This window comes from Leopardus geoffroyi, chromosome B3 (genome assembly GCF_018350155.1).
Source record: "Leopardus geoffroyi isolate Oge1 chromosome B3, O.geoffroyi_Oge1_pat1.0, whole genome shotgun sequence".
Classification (NCBI taxonomy): domain Eukaryota; kingdom Metazoa; phylum Chordata; class Mammalia; order Carnivora; family Felidae; genus Leopardus; species Leopardus geoffroyi.
This window is the reverse complement of record NC_059337.1, coordinates 1,974,149-1,994,797: the sequence shown is the minus strand read 5'-3', so window position 1 is coordinate 1,994,797 and position 20,649 is coordinate 1,974,149. Positions and strand designations below refer to the sequence as shown.

General features: G+C 59.8%; 1 protein-coding gene across 5 annotated transcripts in view; it reads right to left on the bottom strand.

Annotated features, from left to right (window-relative positions):
- The window catches only part of LOC123584436 (cell migration inducing hyaluronidase 1), a 128,984-nt gene that overhangs the window by 51,375 nt on the left and 56,960 nt on the right, over positions 1 to 20,649 (bottom strand). For all 5 annotated transcript variants that reach the window (XM_045452268.1, XM_045452266.1, XM_045452265.1 and 2 more), the window contains 2 exons: positions 2,905 to 4,539; positions 1,642 to 1,736 (listed from right to left, as the gene is read on the bottom strand). In XM_045452268.1, the coding sequence (XP_045308224.1) occupies positions 1,642 to 1,736; positions 2,905 to 2,939 (130 nt within the window). In that variant the 5' untranslated portion in view covers positions 2,940 to 4,539. The remainder of the gene's footprint in view (positions 1 to 1,641; positions 1,737 to 2,904; positions 4,540 to 20,649) is intronic.

The following is a 20,649-nucleotide window of genomic DNA, read 5'->3' as shown; positions in this document are numbered from 1 at the left end:
GGGACACAGCCTCAGGGCCTCGCCACCCGCATCTCGCAGGACGAGCCCGATGGCCCCTTGACTCCCCAGGCACACGCGTGGCACCAGACGTCACGTCTGGATCTGGAAGTGGTCAGCCTGAGCCCACGGGCCCTCAGGGGAGTGCAGGCCCCAGGGCACCCGCGGCTCCGGCCCCACAGCGGAAGCTCGGCGGTCACCAGACGGGCTCTTTCCTTACAGCTGGATGCTTGCACCCGGGGACGGCCCGTCTCGGTGGGTTTTCGTCTTTGTGAGCTCACCAGTGGCTGGAAACGGTCGGCGCCTTGGCTGGACTGTCTCCACAGCAAGCACCCTCCTCGGGAGGGGCCGCGGGAGCAGGAAGGAGGGTGGAGGGTGGAGGGATGTGAACACAAGGCCCACCCGCTCGGGGCACGAACAGCAAACGGCAAGACGTCAGGGAGCAGGAGAAGCGTGGACCAGGGGCAACCAGAGGCACGGCCGCCTTTCCGGGGGTTTAGACCCACACCCAGAGTGAGGAGGAGAGGAGAGACCCAGGGTGCGGGAGGACAGCGCCCCGTAGGGCCGCCCCAGGGCCCCGAGGCGGGCCCTCCTACGAGCGAACCGGAACCCCCTTCCTGGCCTGGAGCTGCTGCCCCTCGGTGTTTATGAGGGGCAAACACGACGGAAGAAGGAACGAACGATATTCCAGCAATGCTGACAACTGTTTCGTCGAGAGCGAAAACGTCTGAAAGGCTGCGCAAGGGGCCGCGTGGAAGGAATGTCGCTCGTGATGGTTACAGAGGCCCTCCTTCCCTCCGCGGGTTGAGGAAAACAAAACATAACCTAAGTTCCTTTGTTCTTCTCGTAGGAAAGCATCCGGCTATTAGCGACAGCAGCATTTTAAAAACCAGAGCGGCTGACGGTTGGCGTTATGACCGCCAGCCCTGGGCTCGACCTTGTCTCCCATCTTCTGCCTCCTTCGACCCCGAGTCCGGCTCACGCGGTGGCTGCTTCCTACCAGCCCTGCAAACTGGCCTGGAGCTTCGGTGGTTCTTAGAAAATCATCCAAACAGCAAGGTGACATCGAGATCAGAGCAGCGACCCTGCGTAGAGCGGCGCAAGATGCCCGAAGCTTCCCCGAGCCTGGGATGGCGAAGGGAGAAGGGGACGAGGAGCTCGGGTGAGGGGTGGCGAGCTGGCTCCCAGAGGTGTGGCCTTCCTCCGGCCCCCGAGGTGCTTTGCCAAGTTTGAATTAGTCGTCGACGCTTGACACGAAGAATTTTACGGAAAAATCTATGCTTCTGGCTTCTCTGAGCAACCCGCGAGCTCCCACCTTCACGCGTGACAGCAGATTGGCCAGATCTGAGACGCGGGGGTCCCTCTCGAGGAGTGTGAACGGCCCAGGCGGCCACGGTGCCCACAAGGCCCCCCCCACTGCTCCGCGTCTCGCCCTTGGCTCCCGCAGATGCTGGGTTTGGAGCCCCTGGGGCCGATTCAGCCCCTTGATTGTGTGGACGACAAAACCGGGGCCCGGGGTGAGACTCGCCTGGGAAGGGGCGGGTCAGCAGGGACCGGCCGGAGCCCAGCCCCCCCGCCCCCCCCGGCCCCGCGGCTGCCTCCCACCGAGGCGCGCAGCAGTCCCACGGCTTTGTGGCGACTCACCTGCGGACGCGGCCAGGGTGAGCCAGCTGAGTGTCAGCATCGCCTGGAAGGTGCCGTCCTGCCCGCTGGCGGCTCCCATCCTGGCTGCGCGCTCCCTGAAACCGAAGCGAGTAAGTGAGACCCGGGAGCTGGGCGGGCCGGAGTCAGAGAGGCGGCAGATGCGCGCGCGCGCGCGCACACACACACACACACACACACACACACACACGGGGCCACCTGCACACACAGCACAGCGCCCCAGCCAGCGCACAGGCCTCAGCCGCCCCGACTCGGGGCCGGGCAGACCAGGGCACGCGAGCCCCGTCACCATCCCACCCGTGTCCTGCAGCTCGGAGACCCGGTGATGGATGGAATTTCATCCTCGGAGCTCGAGCTCCCTCCCCTCCAGAATGAAGCTTTTTTTTTTCTTAAGTTCAGAAACAGAGAAAACAAAAAATACCCCTCCCCGCCACACACACACACACACACTGAACGTGAGCTGGGAATCAGATGCCATGAACGTGCTGTGTGATCTCAGTGTTTTTGATTGACCTCTCTGGGCCTCAGATTCCTAACCTGGAAAATGAGGGTGTGGGCTGGCCGATTTCTAAGCTTCACTCCTTTTTTATCAGTCCGTGCTTCTAAAGCAAGTCTTGGTGATATTGAAACCCTGACCACGATGCCTGTGTGTTATAAACCCTCTGTATGGTACCTGCCCGAAGGAAGGTGAGGCAGACGAGACAATCGTCCCCTGGCGGTTCCCTCCTTACCTGGTAAACGAACCCCTGACTTTGACCTGGGCGTATGGCCAGCTAGTCTAAAGGCGACCTCTTCCAGACTCTCTTACATTTAGTCGTGGCCTTGGAACGGAGTTCTGGCCAACACAGCCCCAGTGCGGTGTGCGAATTCCAGGAAATGCCCTTGAGGGAAGATAAGAGGACCTTCCTCCCTCCTCCCTCCTTCCTTCCTGCTAACTGGAAGGTGGCTAGGATGGCTGGACCTTCTGGCTACATAGTGCCAGCCATGCGGAAGGTGGCAAAGCAAATCTAGAGGAACATCTAGGCCCTGCCCCTGTGGAGGCCTCCACAGCCCTAGACTACGGGTTTATTTTTATGGGAGAGAGAATTAAATATCTATGTTGTTAAACTTCCGTTTCATTAAAGCTGCTTCATTTTTTTCGTTTTTACTCATACGGACGGTGAATATGGGACTCTGTCTAGAAAAGCCTCAAGATAGGAACTTTAAAAAGAAGATGCCAGACTCCCCCTGCAGACTAGAATGCACCTGTTAGAGGATGCTTGCTTGTCCTCAGGCCCCATGCGGCCCACACCGAGGGCTCACACTGGGCCTGGGGGGCGACCAGCGCCGGCTTCCCTGCCCGGGGCCCCAGGTCCTGTCCTGAGCGAGACGGAGGCTGTGCCCAGACACTCACTGACGGAGGGGCCCGAATCCCGCTCGCCCAACACAGGCTCCTCCCCTTGAACTCGCTCAGGGACAAGTCTGACCCACCCTGGCCTGTGGGCTCCAGGTAAAGCGCTTTGGAGGGGCTCGGGGAGTCGGGCAGGCAGGAGGGTCCGAGGCGGAGCCCCCTGCCCTCTGCCTGGCCGTTCCTCGCAGGTGTGCGGGGAGCTGAGGTGGGGGGAGGAGAAACCGATACTCTGAGATTCAATGCCCGCGGTTTCCTCCCGGCCCGGCCCAGGCCTGGTCTTCGAGAACAACGGGCTCATTCTAGTGCCTCAGCCGGCTGCTGGAGGGACGCATCTCGGCATCTGGGAATGGCGCCTTTCCCATGGTCCCAGAGGAGGAGTGTCTGCGCTAGAAAGGAGGGGGCCCCGGGGACGGGAGGGCTGCACGGCCCTCAGGGGACGGCCACAGCGCCGTTCCAACTCTTCATCGGCTTAGAAAACCCAGAGGAAGCGTGCCGTCTGTTGCTGAGAAGGCCCAGGTCGTCGTGGGCTCCTCTGAAGGGGCCTAGACTTTGGGGCCATCAGCCGGGTGAAGGGAGGGGACAGGCACCGAGGCTGGTGGTGACGGGTATGGGAGGCAGTCTGGGTGCGGGCACCCCTTCTGGCCCAGCTGCCAGGGGCCCCTCAGGAAAGCATCTCCTTCGGTGGCCTCAGATTTCCCGTGGGCAGAGTGGAAGTTTACGTCCAGCTGTAGCTCTGACGTCTTCTGATCGCATCACAGTTCATTTCAAAGACCAAAGAAACAAAACAGAATCGCTTTCTGGATGGGCGTGAAGACGATTCCACTTGGCGGTGGGGGGGGGGCATCGCGCTCAAAACCTCTTTTCCCCAACATTAAGGAGACCTGTGCCGTTGTCTCTGTCTGACCACCGGAGGCACAGACTTCGTGCCTGGAGAGGGGAGCCCCACATTGCTGGGGTCCGAGGGGCCTCCGCACTTTCTCTCTCCGCAGTGGCCGTGAACAGAGACCCCGAGAAGCATTCTGTTGAAGCAAAGCCCCAGACTTTCTCTGATCTCACTGGGGAATTCACCGAGGGGGACAGCTTTCTCTGTGGGCCACTAAAAGCTCTCTGGCGACGAGAGCTGAGATTCGGCCTCTCCGGCTGGCCAGACTCGGTCTCGACCCGGCTCCCAGCTGCCAAAGACCCGGGGAGAGCGCGTTGGCCGATGGCGCTGGGGGTTTCCACAGGAGGCCGCTGGCCGGAGCTGGCCGACCGCTGCCCGATGGCCCCGAGCCGGCGATATCCTACTCCGTTTTCCAGAACAGGAGCGTTTCTGCCATCCTGCCGCCGCCCAGGCCTCTCGGGGTCAAGAAGAAGCGGCACCTAACCGGGAACGAAAGGCGTGGCCTCCGTCCGCCTGGCCTCGCTGCCTCACGCACCGGCGGCCTGCATCTTGGCTCCTCCTCCAGGAGGCCTGGGCCGCAGCGGCCCCGGGGCCCAGCGCTCGTCACCTGCAGAGACAGGGGGCAGAGTGTTGTTCGAGTGTCCAGAGAAGCCCCCGGACAGTTGCTCAGCCCTCCCCAGAACAGCCTGGCCCCACGGGCCGAGAGACCCACCGCCCCGTGGGGCCGCGCAAGCCGGAATTCTCCAAGAGTACCGGATGCGGGCCCGGAGGAGCGGGAGAGGGTCACTTGAAGCTCTGCGGCAGGGGTGAGATGGGACCTGCCGGGCTCAGCCGTCTCCCCCTGTCAAACCCACACGAACCCAGACAAGTCTCGGCCCAGCAACCAGCAGGACAGCGTGGTCCGGAGTCCTCGGTCCTGGCCACGCAGCCGACCTCGGGGGAAGCATCTGACCGCCTGGGGCTCCCTTTTTTTTTTAATTTTGAATTTTTGTCTGTAAAACCTGAAAGGACGCATCCCAAATGCCAAGGTCACTGTGGGATCAAGACGCTGCCAGGCCCGAGCTCCTAGCCCTGTGCCTGCCTGACCCGCGGCCAGCCGCCCCGCCCCGGTTGTGCGAGCCCCCCTGGGCACCAGGACACGCGGTTGCACAGGTGCTAGAACCAGGAAGAAGGGTCTGAGGACCTGCCACCGGCTGTGTGGCCCCAGACAAGCCACTCAACCTCTCTGTGCCTTACTTGGTTGTCAAACAGGCTCCTGCTACCCACGAGCAGGAGTTATTTCCGCGAGGGTCAGCGGGACAGGCTAGCTCTAAAGACGGCGGCTTACGGCCGTGAGCGCCGGGGTCTTCCGCACAAAGGGAGGTAAGGAGACGGCCCCGGGGTCCAGAAGAACATGGGGCTCCCTCTTGGCCTCGCTTCGCAGAGTTCGGGGCAAATAGGTGACGTGGGCCCCGTGGGTCTGGACACTTCCCTTACAGTGACACGCGTGTAGACAGGCCGCTCTTGTCCCTGCTGAGGCGGGGCGGGGGTTCTCTGGAACCAGCCCCACCCCCTGGATTCTCGTGGGTGCTTTGACTTCCTCTTTTACGCCCCACAGTGTTCACGAGTCTCAGCTGGGCTGAGCTGTGCCCCCCCCCCCCCCCCGGTAACCCTCCGGACCTTGGAATGCAACCGCATTTGGAGAGGGAGCCTTTCAAGAGGGGATTAAGGTACAGTGAGGTCCCCAGGGTGGGTCCTGAGTCGGCATGACTGGTGTCCGTGCAAGAAGAGGGTGTTAGGATCACAGACACGCGCGGAGGGGAGAGCAGGTGTGGACACGGGAGGAAGACGGCTGTCGACACACTAAAGAAGCGGCCTCGGAGGACAGCAACCGTGCCGACCTACAGCCCCCGGAACTGTGAACAGGGAACCGCCCCGTCTGGGGCCTCAGCAAACGACGCCGTGTCCCCGAGCGAGCTCATCTTCCCAGGCCTTCGGCCTCCCGTCCGCAGCGATGACACCAAGAGTCCCGGCCAACGCCAGCGTAGCTTTGGCGAGGCTCCGGGCACCGCTTTAGGCCCCGGCCACACGTCGACCCATCTGCTCGGGGGGCACGGTCAGCCCTCGACACGGATGGGGAAACTGAGGTACAGAGCACGCAACTTGCCCGAGGCACACAGCCCGCAGGCAGCCAAGCCCAAAGCCTGCTCCCTCCTCCAGAAAGGGCGTTTCTAGTTCCCAAAGATTAAACGGTTTGCGGTCTCGTCTCAAACTGCGGGAACGTAGAAGCCGGAGGGAAAGTCAGCGCTTCTCAAACTCCGTGCACACATGACCCCCCCCGGGGAACTGACTCAAAGGCAGACCCCGACTCGTCGGAGCAGGGCGGGGTGGGGGGTCCTCTGAGGGCTCCAGAGGCAGCAGGCGGTGACACGGTCAGGTCTGAACCTGGCAGGTCTGGCCCCAAGGACATGCCCTGTAACGCAGGACCGCACCCCTGTCCCCCAGCCGGGGCCTCCCACGAGCAGCAAAGGTCGGATTCAAGCCACCTCTCTGCCTCTCGCTACGGGTCAGTGATCTGGAAATCACAGCGCCCAACACCCCCGCCCCCAAGGGAGAAGGAAGGGGCAGGGGACAGGGCAGCCCACGCACCTTCCAGACCACAGGTGAACACGGGAGGAGCCCCTGCCCCTGCCCCCGCCCCGGCAGCCTGGGCCCCTTCTTGAATGCTGTGCGAAGGACCCCGGGGACAGGGAGCCACGCCCGGCCTCCTCAGAGAGAGGCGCTCACAAGACCCCTCGCTCCTGCACACCAGCGTCTCCCGGGGCTGCTTCGAGGACCAGCCCCTCCCCCAGGAAGCACACCCGCCCAGACTGAAAACATTCCAACGGGACCCGCGACCTCACGAAGCCCGGCCTCCTCTCCGGAAACCGGGCTCCCGCGTCCTTCCGACCGGCCACGTCGCGTCGGGCTCGCACCACGTAGGAGCAGACACAGCACGAGACCCGCTCCGGCCGGCCCGTGCGCGTGTGCGCGCGTGAGTCACGGGGGACTTGTTAAAACACGGGTTCTGACCCGGCAGGTCTGGGGTGGGGCGTGAGTCTGCGCTTCTGAGCGGCTCCCGGGGGAACCTGGACCGCCAAGCCGGGCCGCGCCCTGAGCTGCCAGGATCTCCTCATTCGCAGATGGGCAAACCGAGGCCCGTCGAGCCAGAGACGGTTGCCCGCGTTGCTCAGGAGAAGCGAATGGAAATCTGAACCAGCATCTGAGAGGAGAAGTTCTGCCCGACTCTAACTCATGGGACCCCTGCCTGTCCCTTCCTTGGCCGGGCGGAGGGGGCGGGGCGGGGAGGGACACAGAGGGGAGGGGGGCCCATCCGGTCCTGCCCCTGTTGCAACCCGGCATCACTTTATGTCACAGTTTGGGGAGTAGACACGTGCCTTTTCCGACGCCCTTGACACGCCCACAGACTCTTAAATGATCTTCCCCAGACAAAACACCTCCTTTGATGCGGGAAATCCCCTCTGGGGAGCCAAGCAGGAGAGATGGGGGGGGGGGGTTCCACGGATCAGAGAGATTCGCACCAAGGCTCCCCCAGCCCCGAGCGCGCGGGGCCCTGCCGTGCCACCGAACCCAAGTCCCTCATCACGCCGCCAAAGCAGCGCCCGTGCTCCCCGGTCCCATCACATGTGCCACAGGCACCAAAATCGGAACCAGGAGCACGGCCCTCGCGGCAAACCAGACACAGACATGACGTTTCCTGACGATGAAGTAGCTTAACCCCTGGAGAGAACCATCAGCTACAAGGATACATCTACCTCTCCTCTTCGTTTCCAGCTCCTCTGCCCGACTCCCGGCAGCTAGGCACATGTGGCTACGCAAACCTGCATTTAAAATCAGGTAGGGCCGCCTGGGTGGCCCAGTCGGTTAGGCATCCGACTCTCGGTTTCTGCTCAGGTCACCATCTCGCGGTTCGTGAGTTCGAGCCCCGCGTCGGGCTCTGTGCTGACCGTGCAGAGCCTGCTTGGGATTCTCTCTCTCTCCCCCTCCCTCTCTCTGCGCCCCGCCCCCCCCCCCCCCCCCCCGGCTCACAATGCCTCTCTCTCAAAATAAACCTAAAAAAAATTTTTTTAGCAAGAAAAATAATTAAAAAAAAACAGGCAAAACGAAACCCGCACATCCTCTGCCCTCCCAGGCACACGTGAAGTGCCCGGAAGCCCCTGGCTGCCAGTGGGAGTGCAGAGCGGAACCTTCCCGTCACCGCCGAACCCCGTGGGTCGGCCCCGGTTCAGAGCCCCAGGATTCGCAGACCATCTGGGTGAGCCGGGTTCCCCGACCAGGAGCATCGGCCCCCCGTCTGGGGATCGCGGCAGCCTTGCCCTCCCCACCCCCACCCGCCGCCCCGCCCCGAATCAGAAGCTCCGGGTGGCCCAGCCATCTGTGTGTGAGCCCTCCCAGCGGGGCTCATGTGTGCTCACATCTGACCCCCCGTGAACCTCGTGAGTGTTTGACAGTGTGTTGGCTGAGCGCTAACCGTTCGGCCTGTGTCACCAGACGGATCCAAATTCGGGTCTCAGGTCGGCTGCTTAAGAGCCGGACTTGGCCGTTCACTTAAGGGTCTAAGCCTCAGCCCCACGGCTGTGAGGTCGGGGAAGCCACCGGAGGGGGTGGAGTGATGCACCCCACGGTGACTGGGCCACGATGGTCCACCACTGGGAGTCTGTCCCCACCCTCGGGGCCCGGCTCCCGCCGGCTGCGTGGGGCTGCCTCACGTACCAAATGGGGCCCTTAGGGGCCTCTTCTACTGGTTAATGGGCCGCACTGGGTCATCCGTTAAGAGGCACCACTACACCAGAGACACTTTCTCAAAAGCTTGATGTGGGGGACCGCACAAGGAAGTCCCTCCCGCCCCACTCAGCGGTGGTTACGGTGGGGGAGGGAACACATGTGACACAGGGGGGCCCCACGCTGGGCCCCGGGCAGAGGTCGTGCCTGGACGGGGCCCCGGATCAGTAGGCCGTCTCAGCGGGAGGCGCAGGCGGTAGGTGGGGGGTCCCGTCGGCCCCGGAGGCCCCGGGGCAGGCGGAGGAGGTGCTCTGGCAACAGCTCGGCTCCTGCTTTGCTCCGGGAGGCCCGGCGGCCCTCACACCGGGGCCGAGCGCAGCGCCCGGGAGAGGACAGGAGCCAGACGAAAGGATGAGCCGAGACAGGGCTTCACCACACCACCCGGGATTCAGTTAGCGCTTCTAGCAGCTTCCACGTGGGGCCGGGAGGGGGGATGTCAGGAGGCCCGTGCTCGGGGAGCGGGTCCCGTCTCCCTCCCCAGCCGGCTTCCCGCTAACTCCCTCCCGGGCCCCCACGGGCTTGCACACGTTCCGCCACCTTGACTCCAAGGCCGTCTCTCCCCCCCCTCCCCCCACCTCAAGTCCTTATCAGCTGCTTCTTCCTCGGCACCCACAGCTTACTGACCAGCCTTTCTTTAATTTTTTTTTTTTTTTAACGTTTATTTATTTTTGAGACAGAGAGAGACAGAGCATGAACAGGGGAGGGGCGGAGAGAGAGGGAGACACAGAATCCGAAACGGGCTCCAGGCTCCGAGCCGTCCGCACAGAGCCCGACGCGGGGCTCGAACTCCCGGACCGCGAGATCGTGACCTGGCTGAAGTCGGACGCCTAACCGACGGCGCCACCCAGGCGCCCCTGACCCAGCCTTTCTTTAAACTTCTCTCACCCCCTGCTTGGGACTGACTGAATGGTTCCCACTGGAAACTCGGGCTGCGGGCTCCTTGAGGGTAAGCCCGTTTTTCTTTTCCCACAGAGCGCAGCTGGGCACACAGCGGCCGCCCGGCGACCCCTGGGCGGTGGGTGCGTGTGTGTGCCGCGTGGCTGCCGAAGGAGCAAACGACTTGGCTATCTGACCACACGGCATCGTTGGATTCTGTCCAGTGCTCTCGAGAACACCGCGTGGGAGCCCGAAAGCAGCAACAGAGACGTTTACACAAGCTACCACTTTCAAAATTAGAACTCTCTTCCGAAGTCTAAGTCATACCCTCAGTGGAGGAAAAGAGATGATCTTCCCTCTTGAGGATGTTTCTCTCCCCCCGGGGTCTTGAAGGAAGAGGGGACGTCATGTCCCTGCTGCAGGTGCCTTCTCCCCAGACTCAGAATCCAAGGCCGGCGTGCCTCTGCTACGGTCAGAGCAGCGCTGGCTGCGGTGAGGGTCCTGGCCCGTCCTCTCCTGCTAAGCCCGGCACTGGCGGGGACGGAGGGATTGCACGCTCGAAAAGGGGACCTCCAGAGGCGCCTGGGTGGCTCAGTCGGTTGAGTGTCCGACTTTGGCTTCCATCATGATCTCACGGTTCATGGGTTCGAGCCCCGCATCGGGCTCTGTGCGGACAGCTCGGAGCCTGGAGCCTGTTTGGGATTGTGTGTCTCCCTCTCCCTCTGCCCCTCCCCCGCTCATGCTCTGTTTCTCTCTCTTTCAAAAAATAAGCAAAACATTAAAGCAATAAAAGGTGACCCAAGTGTCCCCGGGTCCCTACCTCCAGTCCCCAGGCACCAGGTGCCCAGCACCTCCAAGCTCACTTACTCACGTGGGAAGTCTGGCCCCTTGCACGGCTCCTCTCTCCCTCTGGGTCTGTCTGGGACTCCTCGAGGGCACCTGCACGCGTCCACGAGCCAGCCCTGTCACTGTCCACGCAGCCAGTGCCCTGGGACATCACGGCTACAACCCCGGGTCAGCCCTGCTGAGCTCCAAGTCTGCCCTTGCAGGCTGGGCCTTCCCCCGGGAGAAGAGCCTGTCACTGTGCCTCGGTGGCTGGCACATGGGGGTCCCCAGCACAGAGAACCGCCCGGCTAACTGAGACGGAGGGCCCGCGCTCTGTCACACACGCCCAGCCGGGTGATGGCTTCTCCCACTGTGGGGCTCCTCTCCCAGCACCTCCTTACTCCCCCCACCCCCCCATCGGAGCGTCTGTCTGGTCTGCAAAGCTCATCACGTGGCTCTACCCACCCCCCTCGGGGCCGGGCGAGCCTGAGCAGGGGGCGGCAGGAAGGCTCTCGTCCCCGGCGTGCCCCCCCCCACCCCCCCCCTGCAGACGTCAGAGCCCCTCGCCCCTCCAGGCGGGCGGCTGAAAGGTCAGACGATGCCCAGTACAGCCTGATCGCAAAGCACAGTGACCTCAGAGGGAAGCTTCTCCCAGGGCTCTGAGTCAGAACCCGGAGCTTTCCAAGTCAGACCACCAGGCTGCACACCTTCCCGGCTGGCTGTGTGGCTAGGGCAATAAACACTTCATCAATTGTGTTTTTGAACCGAAAGTTCTAGCATCAGCAGCTGGCTGGGCATTTCTCCTGGCTTCGGGTCATATCATGTGTGCCTACTTATTTCTGAGGCTCCAGAAAGATCTTTGCAAAACAGCCCCTACCTTCTCATCACATCCCGCCAGAGTGGCATCTGCTGAACCCCTCCCCCCGCCCCCAAGGGCATCGTGACAGCCCCTGCCGGCCCGTCCTCCACGCCGAGGGGGGCTCCCGCCTGAAAGGGGGTAGGAAGGCTCATTCCCACAAGCCGCTTTATTTCCAGGAGCACGAAATCAGTGCCAAAGAGACCAAAGGTGCGGGAGGTCAGGGGCAGCAGAGGGGAGGGGTGCGGGGTCCGGATCCTGAAGCACCCCCGGGGCAGGAGTTGGGACTTGGCCCTGCCACTTTGGCCCTGGCGGACGGGAGGAGCGGGGGACAGAAGGAGCCCACGTGTGGTTCATAAAGACGCTGCCGGCAGGGGTGGGCCCGGCTGGGCGGGGTGGGGCCTCCAGCAGCAGCCGAGGCCTCCACCGCCAGAGTCGAATGAATCCCACACGCGTTTCGGGAGTGCCTACCGCATGACAAGTCGGGAAAAGAGCTCGCCGCGGGTTCAGCTCGAGCTCAAAGTCCAGCAGCGGAGGGGCCCGGGTTAAACGAACAGCCAGCGCGTCCCGTACCGTTCACGCTCCGCACAAGGCCTTCGACGCTGACAGCGCAGCCTCCGGGGGCCACACACCAGGCGCCCTACGCAGACCGCGTGCGCCCCACGGACGACTGTCACCGTGACGCCAGCGCCCAGGGGGAGGGGGGGGTGACATGGCAGGGTCTGCAGAGGCTGGCTTGCAGCTGAGTGCACGCCGGGGAAGGGAAGGTGTCCTCGAAACCGCGGAGCCCGGGAAAACGTTAACTGCCGACAGAGCGGTGTTCCGTGCGGTTCTGGGCCGTGCGTTCCAGGCATTTTCGCGCCGTGGAGCTTAGCTCCAAAGCACCTACTTCCAGACGGGAAGGAAGGAAGGAAGGAAAGAAGGAAGGAAGGAAGGAAGGAAGGGAGGGAGGGAGGAAGGAAGGGAGGGAGGGAGGGAGGGAGGGAGGGAGGAAGGAAGGAAGGAAGGAAGGGATGGAAGGGAGGGAGGGAGGGAGGGAGGGAGGGAGGAAGGAAGGAAGGAAGGAAGGGAGGGAGGGATGGAAGGGAGGGAGGGAGGGAGGAAGGAAGGAAGGAAGGAAGGAAGGGAGGGAGGGATGGAAGGGAGGGAGGAAGGAAGGAAAGGGAGGGAGGGAGGGAGGAAGGAAGGAAGGGAGGGAGGGAGGAAGGAAGGAAGGAGGGAATGTCCGACTTCGGCTCAGGTCACGATCTCGCAGTTCATGGGTTCGAGCCCCGCGTTGGGCTCCGTGCTGACAGCTCAGAGCCTGGAATCTGCTTCGGATTCTGTGTCTCCCTCTCTCTCTGCCCCCCCCCCCCACTCGCCCTCTCTGTCTCTCTCAAAAGTAAATAGTAAAACATTAAAAAAATTTAGAACGGGAGGTGATGAATCTGAGTTTTGCCCGATGGGAGAATGAGTCTTCACAACCCACAGAGCGGGACGTGCTGCCCTTGAACGCAGTGAGACACAGGGAGAACTGGACGGGGCAGGACAAGGAGAATTCCAGAAGGGACAAAACCAGGCCGTGGGTTCTGGAGCCCGCACGGACCTGCGGCACCCGTCCCTTCCTCCAGCAGCCCTCTCTCCTGTGCCCTCCAGCCGTGTGCTTCAAGCGGGGCTGACCTGCCCTCCTTGGCTCCCCACGTAGACACGTGACCCAGGCTGGCCCACGAACACACCCTCCCACCTGCTGCTGGGATGGCTTCGGGATGGTCACACGACCCGAGACAAAGAAAGGGCCCACGGAACTGCCGCTTGTCACCCACTGAGGGTGGTCAGCGTGGAGCTGCCAGGACCACCTTTGTCTTGTACGGAGAGCGCCTGTCTGAGCACGAGGCGTACACGGAGGAGGGCGGAGCCTGGAGATGGAGAACCGCCATCTCTGAACACCCAGATCCAGCTCTGCCTGAAGCCAGTGCTAACGCCGGACTTGCAATTCCGTGGGCCCATCAACGTCCTTTTATGTTTGAGCCAAGGCGGGTTGTGCTGCGGACACTTACCATGGAACCAATCCCGACTGAAGCAAATCCCAGGGGGGAAGGCAAGAGGAAGGTTAGTTGCTCGTAAGCCGTTTGGAGCCCTAGCCGCAGCTGCTGACGGGCCAACGCAGTGACTCTCGCGCGCACAGACGTTCCTGTGCCCTAAGACCCCTTCGGACGCGCTCTTTCCCCGCTGCTCCCGAGCCACGCCTGCTGGCTTCCGCGCATCTCCTACCTCCTTCGTCCAGCAGAGCCACTGCCGTGACCCAGGAGGGCCACCACACCCACCACTGACGTGCAGGCCACGAAAAGCTCCGCCAGGAGCCGGGGCCCAGAGCGCTTACGGGAGAGCCTGGGCCGGGCGAGGGCCGGACGCGAGAGGCGGGCTTGTGGCACCTGCCGTGTCTGGGAGCGGGGCTGGAAGGCGGCGGGCTGGGGCTGGTGGCCGTTCAGACGGACCGCCTTCCTCCCGGCCCCATTCTCAGGCTCACACAAACCCCAGAAGGGCAGAGACGGGAGTGTCTGCACAGCGGCCAGACTTTCCCCACTCCTCCCTCTGCCCGGCCGGGTCGGGGTCAGAAGAGAACGCCTGATTCTGGTTCAGGTTGGGGCCAGAGCCCTCCTTTGAGCGGAGGGGCTGGTCTTCTCCTGGGTTATTTGTTTGCAGAAACCACTGTGGCTCCCTACTGCTTCAAACACACCTCCAGGAAGCGACTCGAGGTGGGGTCCCAGCCGAGGCCGGGCTGACGGCCCCACGGGGCCTGCCATCAGGTACCTGTGGTCCCGCAGGCAGGCGTGATTCGCAGCCTTGGGCTCTAAACACAAGTCTGCGGTCTTTGGAAGCAAACGGGCTCTGGTAGACCCGCCGGGGGGGAGCACCTAGAAACCCGGGGTCCTGGGAGACCCCGGGCCACGCTCGTCTGGCCTCTGCTTTTTCAGTGGGTGGGGAGACCCAGGGCAATGGTACTTTAGTGCTTAGAACTAGGTCCCCCACGGGGGCTGGGACACAGGTGGCTGAGATGGCAGTTCCTGCTTGGAGAAGCTCACCCACCAGCCCTGAGCTCTGGGGACCCTGCTTCAGCACTAGGGGACCCCAGGGCTCCACACAGTTGTTTCTCCACCGCCCTCCCCCAACACCCCCAACAACCTTTTCCCAGGAAAATTTTCACACACTAGACCGACGTGAAAGAGTTTCACGGTGACCAACCTACTCATGACCTACAGGCTACCAGAAACATTCTACGACCTTCGCTTTCTCGCGTTGCTATGCATCCATCCATTCATCAGCCATCCATCCACCCACCCACCCACCCATCCAGAAAGCAGCCTTGGTTTTTGGATGCATTTCAAAGGAAATTGCAAGCAGCAATATACTCCCCCCCCCCCCAAATACTTCAGTATTAACTAGAGTTCAATATTCATTTAAATGTTTAAAACTCTTTGCAGGTAAAATCTACGTGTCGTGAAACGCACAAACCCTGACCGTGCATTTTCTGAGTTTTGAGAAATGTCTCTACCTGAGTGATCCGGCACAGAACGTTATCACCATCCAGAAGGGTCCCCTCATGCCCCTCCCCACCAACTCCCCTCTTGTGAGACACAACCAGGTTCTCTCAGAACCAGGTCACCTGTTCTGGAACTCTGTAGAAATGGAATTGCCCGGAATGCAGTCTTTTGCGTGAGGCTTCTCTCACTCAGCACTTCGGGTTTTTTTTTTTTTTTTTTTTTTATGTTTACTTATTTTTGAGAGACAGAGAGAGACAGCGCGGTTGCAGGGGAGGGGCAGGGAGAGAGGGAGACACAGAATCCGAAGCAGGCTCCGGGCTCTGAGCTGTCAGCACAGAGCCCGACGCGGGGCTCGAACCCACGAACCGCGAGATCATGACCTGAGCCGCAGTGGACGTTCAACGGACCGAGCCCCCCAGGCGCCCCTCCGTCAGCATGTTTTTGAGGTTCATGCACGTGACTGTGCACATCAGCAGTGCACTTCTGACAACGGCGGGGCGGTACCCCCAATCGCACGCACATGCCGTCCTACACACTTGCTTTCGTGTTGTGCTCTGGGGAGCCACACAGGACGGAGTTTAGGGGACAAGAAGAGGCCCAACTTTGCTACCAGAACACAGCCAGACAAAGCCGTGTGTGCCGCTGTCCTCGAACCCAACTGCGCTCAGGGTGCAGGTTCCCTGGGGTCGAAGGCCAGCCCTGCCACTGAGCCCTCGTGTGACACGGGGAGAATCCGGGTAGCTTTCCGTTCTCCAGCTTCCCCGGCTGCAGGATGCTGGTGATGGCGGGGCCTTCCTCAAGCGGCTGCCGTGAGCAGTGACGTAATCAGATGTGCAAAGTGACTGGCCGAGCAGCGGGCCCCGTCAGAAGGTGTCCTAAATGTTCCCACACATCGTGAGGGCAGGCTTTGACTTTAGAAGAGGTGAACTTGAACTTCACATGTGCCACTAAGCGACCCTACGATTCTGGGACATTTCCGTAGGTTATTAAAATATGAGCGGCTACGGGGCCCCTGGGTGACTCAACTGAGGACGCGTCCGACTCTTGATTCCGGTTCAGGTCATGAGCTGACCATGATCTGTTCGTGGGTTCGAGCCCCGCGTCAGGCTCTGCGCTGACAGCTCGGAGCCTGGAACCTGTTCCTGATTCTGTGTCTCCCTCTCTCTCTGCCCTTCCCCCGCTCCTGCTGTCTCTGTCTCTTAAAAATAAATAAATGTGAAAAAGAATAATAACAAAAATATCTCTCTCTCTGCCCTGCTTGCTCTCTCTCTCTCTCAAAACAAATAAGTAAACATTTTTTTTTTTTAATTTTTTTAATGTTTTATTCATTTTTGAGACAGAGAGAGACAGAGCATGAACGGGGGAGGGGCAGAGAGAGAGGGAGACCCAGAATTGGAAGCAGGCTCCAGGCTCTGAACCATCAGCCCAGAGCCCGATGCGGGGCTCGAACTCACGGACCGCGAGATCGTGACCTGGCTGAAGTCAGACGCTTAACCGACTGCGCCACCCAGGCGCCCCAACATTTTTTTTAAAAAATAAAATATAATAGGAGTGGCTTCATCATATTTATGATATTATCTCGTGGATTTATTCTCCCTTTTCCAATTCTTTCCTCTTTCCACTCAACTTTGTAGACTGACCCCCTTCAACGTTCCAGGCAAAGACTTCTCTCCAGCACATAAGGCTGTTCCTTTCTTCTGCCTGATGAGATCATTTTAAAAGATGACGTACACAAAGTGCTTAGGAAAGCAGCAGTATGCAGTAGGCGCTCTATAAAAGTGACCTCCTACCATCAGCAGAACAGCAACTAACTCCTAGGTGCTGGCGACAGCGCATGCTCAAGGAATGGCCCCGAAGTGTTGTTGCCCTGAGAAGTCAGGAGCCTTGGGCCCCCATCTACAGAAGGTACCGGAAGGGGGATCCCAGAGGAGACCCTGCAGGTACCTGAAGTGTCCCCGGGGTCCTCAGCCGGTGCCCGGGGGCTGCGGCCCTTGTGTGGGTCACGGCCAGGGGAGTTGCCCGCCGCACACAGAGCCCCCGCCTCGGGCTCTGGCCTCCTTTGCCGAGCTGAGCTGCAGCCCGGGACGCTGGCCCACATTCAGCCGAACTTGGCCGTGTTGCCTGAGATCTTCCAGAAGCTTCAGCTGGAAAAAGTTAGTCCTTGCTTTTCCCCATAAAATGGGAGAGAGCGGCCATGGGTAAGGGAGGAGGTGGGACTGTCAGCTCGGGGCAGGTCCCGCGGGCATCCCGAGGGTCTGCAGGGGCCGTGACGGTGAGTTTGCTCCTCGTGTTGTATTTCCAGCACCTTGGAGCAAGGATGGGCCTTGAGGACCACTGAGTCCATGGCTTGGCCAGGGTCTCATATTGAAGATCCAAAGCTGGGTCCCCGTTCAACTCAACATACGTGTATCATGTATTGGGTTGAAAATATGAAACTGTCAATATTGAGCCATTTTCATCTACAAAAAAAAATGGCAGGTTCATGTCATTCAATCTACCCAGGCCCTCTTAGGTGTATGCTGTTCGTCATCCTGGAGTCTGGGCAAGTGGGGTGGGGGGCACAGAGGCCAGGGATCCGTGCTTGACCTCACAGTTATCCTGGGGTTTATAATCCATGTTCCATGTGGCAATCTCTTCCTAAATAGTCCTACATATTTTATTTTTTGAGACAGAGGGAGAACAAGTTGCGGAAGAACACAGGGAGAGAGAGAGAGAGAGAGAGAGAGAGAGAGAGAGAGAGAGAGAGAGAGACTCCCAAGCAGGCTCCGCACCCACCACTGAGCCCAACTCAGGGCTCGATCCCATGACACTGGGATCATGACCTGAGCCGAAATCAAGAGTCGGACGCTCAACCGACTGAGCCACCCAGGTGCCCCAATAGTCCTACCTCTTGCTATGAGATCCACACCACTTGACGTGGTCAATTACTTTCTCAGGGCTTCAGAGACGCCCCTCTTCTGAGGTTTCCCAAAGGTCTGCTATGAGCCAAGGCTTGACTCTCTGCTCCAGACCGTCTGTGACCTGCCCTTTCTCAGGACGGGTCTTCTTGGGCCATCGTTGTTCAGTAGGACTTGGGACTCCCAGGCCAACTGACTGGACCGGTGGGTACAACTGGCCAAAGCTAAGCTGGTTCTTTCTCTGCTGGTTCCAGCCCTTTCTTACGGCCGGGCTTTATACCTGTCTTTGATTCTAGGAGACACTCCCTGAGTCCTTATAACAAATCCAACCCCGTGCTCTTTTTATCCACTTTTTTTAAATCTCGCTAAGTTTAAGTCAACTTGGTTTCTATTATTTGCAACCAAAGGAGTCTTGGTTTTTCAGCCCATAAAGGAGTAACCAAGCCTTTCTCTCTGAAGGTCCTAAACGGGCACTGGAACTTTCAGAGACAACGCATTTCCTGTGTGGCTTTCTACCCTATCCTCAGTGACTCTCTCATGTGGCCACGATCCCATCTATCATGGCCATGACTCTGTAAGGACAGAGGATGTGATGCCCCCGACTCACCCCATATGCCAGGGCTGGACAGGAGTGAGCGGGGCGGGCTCACGAAGGGCTCATAAACATGGCACCACGAGGGTGGATCGTCGGGGGCATTTTGCCACTCGACTATTTGGGCACCCATTAGCAGCTGCTCTCGTGTGTTTACGATTCAATTCGTGTTGGAACAAAGACATGCCCAAGCTCAAATAAACGGCTTCCAGACACTGAGCACTGCACGCACTCTGTCTTCCCCTTTGGTATTGAAATTAAGACAAGCGCCACCTTGTCTGGCTGCTCTCCAGGGTCCTGGCATGGCGGGGTGAAAGGGAGGGGCAAGAGAACATCCCTGAGTGGGTTGGGACATGACAGCAGAGGGGTAAACCCTTCTTTGAATGGGGACAAAAGGGTTTTTTTTTTTAACATGTTTCTGTATAAAGGAAGATTATATGCCAGAGGAAATGTTTGCAAACTGGGTCAGGACGGTTCCCAAGCCATAAAAACAGACTGCTGTCCTCAGGACCAAACTAATACCATTGCTACTCTTAGTTACCGTTGAGACCTCTCCAATTTCCAAAAACAAAACAAAACAAAACCAAACAAAACCAAACCAAACAAAACCAAAGCCATTGATTCTCAACAGGTGCTGATTCAAATGACACATTGAGTGCCTTCTATGCCCCAGGCACTGGGTTATTCACTTACTACCCGGTTCATCCCTCACCTTATCCCAGAGGTTAAGTGAGTTGTCTCGATTCACATACTTAGGAAGTGAGGCGTCTCTTCTAGGGTCCAAACTGTCAGACTCTGAAGCCACTGCATTTTTTTTTTTTTTTTCTGGCTGCTTTGCTATTCTCAGAAACTAACAGTCCCTCGGCTGGATCACAGTGAACTGTTAGACAAGTGTCCCCTCTTGCCCAGCACACCCGGTCCCCTCCCTCTCTTGCTCATGAACCCGTCCACCCACATGGAAGTTCTACCAGAAACGTCCACCTCCTCGTCCTCTCCTGGCTGTGGGCTCCAGCACAACCACTATACTGCCTTGCTGGACATTCACGGTGGCCTCCTGACCAGTCTTCTGTCCCCAGTCTCTCTCTCCTTCTGACTCGTCCCCTACACCGCTGCCGAAATAGGTTGGCTCTCATCTCTTGCGCTTTGCGCCCTTCCAAGACCCTTGAGGTCTTGTGAGGTCCTTTGCCAAGTGGCCCCCACCTGCCTACCCAACCTCACCTCTTGCCAATCTCCATCCTGACCCTACCTGCTGTGTTCAGGCCACCCCGGGCCACCAGAAGACCGCCCCCGCCCCAAGCCCCATTCACCTCCTTTTCCTTGCACTGATCTTTCTGCCTAGAAGGTTCTTTTCCAGCATCACCACTTCGAGAAACCCTACCACCCGTCCAGGACGACTTACAAGTTACCTCTTCCTGGAGCCTGTATTAGATTCCCGAGAGGAATTAGTCACTGCTTTCCTTCTCATTTCCCTTCCCTGTTGAACACTTGTCCTTGTTCTTTATTATTATTACTGTCAAACAATTTGTTATGTCTCTCCCGTGCTAAAACACGAGCTGCAAGAGGGCAGGGGACCTTACTTTTTTCACCTCTGTGCCCCTGGTCCAGGGACTGGCACAGAAGAGGAATGCTTGTTGCGTGAATAACGGAACCAAGATGCCAACAGATCAACGGACAAATGACCTATCTTAGCTCTTACCTCAGCCAAAGAGAGATTCATCAGTCCGCTGGTCACAAGCCCACCCCGCTGTCTCCTCGACCCTGCCCTCTCCCTGTCTGGCCCTGCTGTGGAGGGCCTCCCAATGGTCTGCCCACCTCCTCTCTTCTGAGACCCGGCCTTCCCACTCACACGCGGTCACTACGGGGCCTCCCGCGTGGGTCAGCACCCCTCGGTGCGACCACGGAACACCTGCCCCAGCCACACCAGTGAGTCCCTCCCCCGGGCTTTCCGACTTGGGGCCGGAGATGGGGCTTGAGGACAGTAGGTGCTGTTCCAACAAGGCAGCGGTCCTGTCAGCTTCCCTGTCCCCCATCGGTCCACAAGATCCAATGCAGAGAGAGGAGCAGGGGAAACAGAGTCAGGGAAGGAGAGTCTTGACTACCTTTGAGTCTGGCGTCCAGTTGCCCTGAGGTCAGACCCCCCACTACTCCTTTTACAATCTGGTCTTTCAAATCCAGTGAACCGAGGGTTTGCGGAGCCCTCACCTTCTCCTTTTGGCCGAAGTTACTTTGGGCTGCGTTTCTGTCACTCGCAACCCCAGAACCCTGACATGCAGAGAAACCTGGACGAAAACCGGGCTGGTGCTGGCCGGGGTCCCGCGCTGTGGCTCCC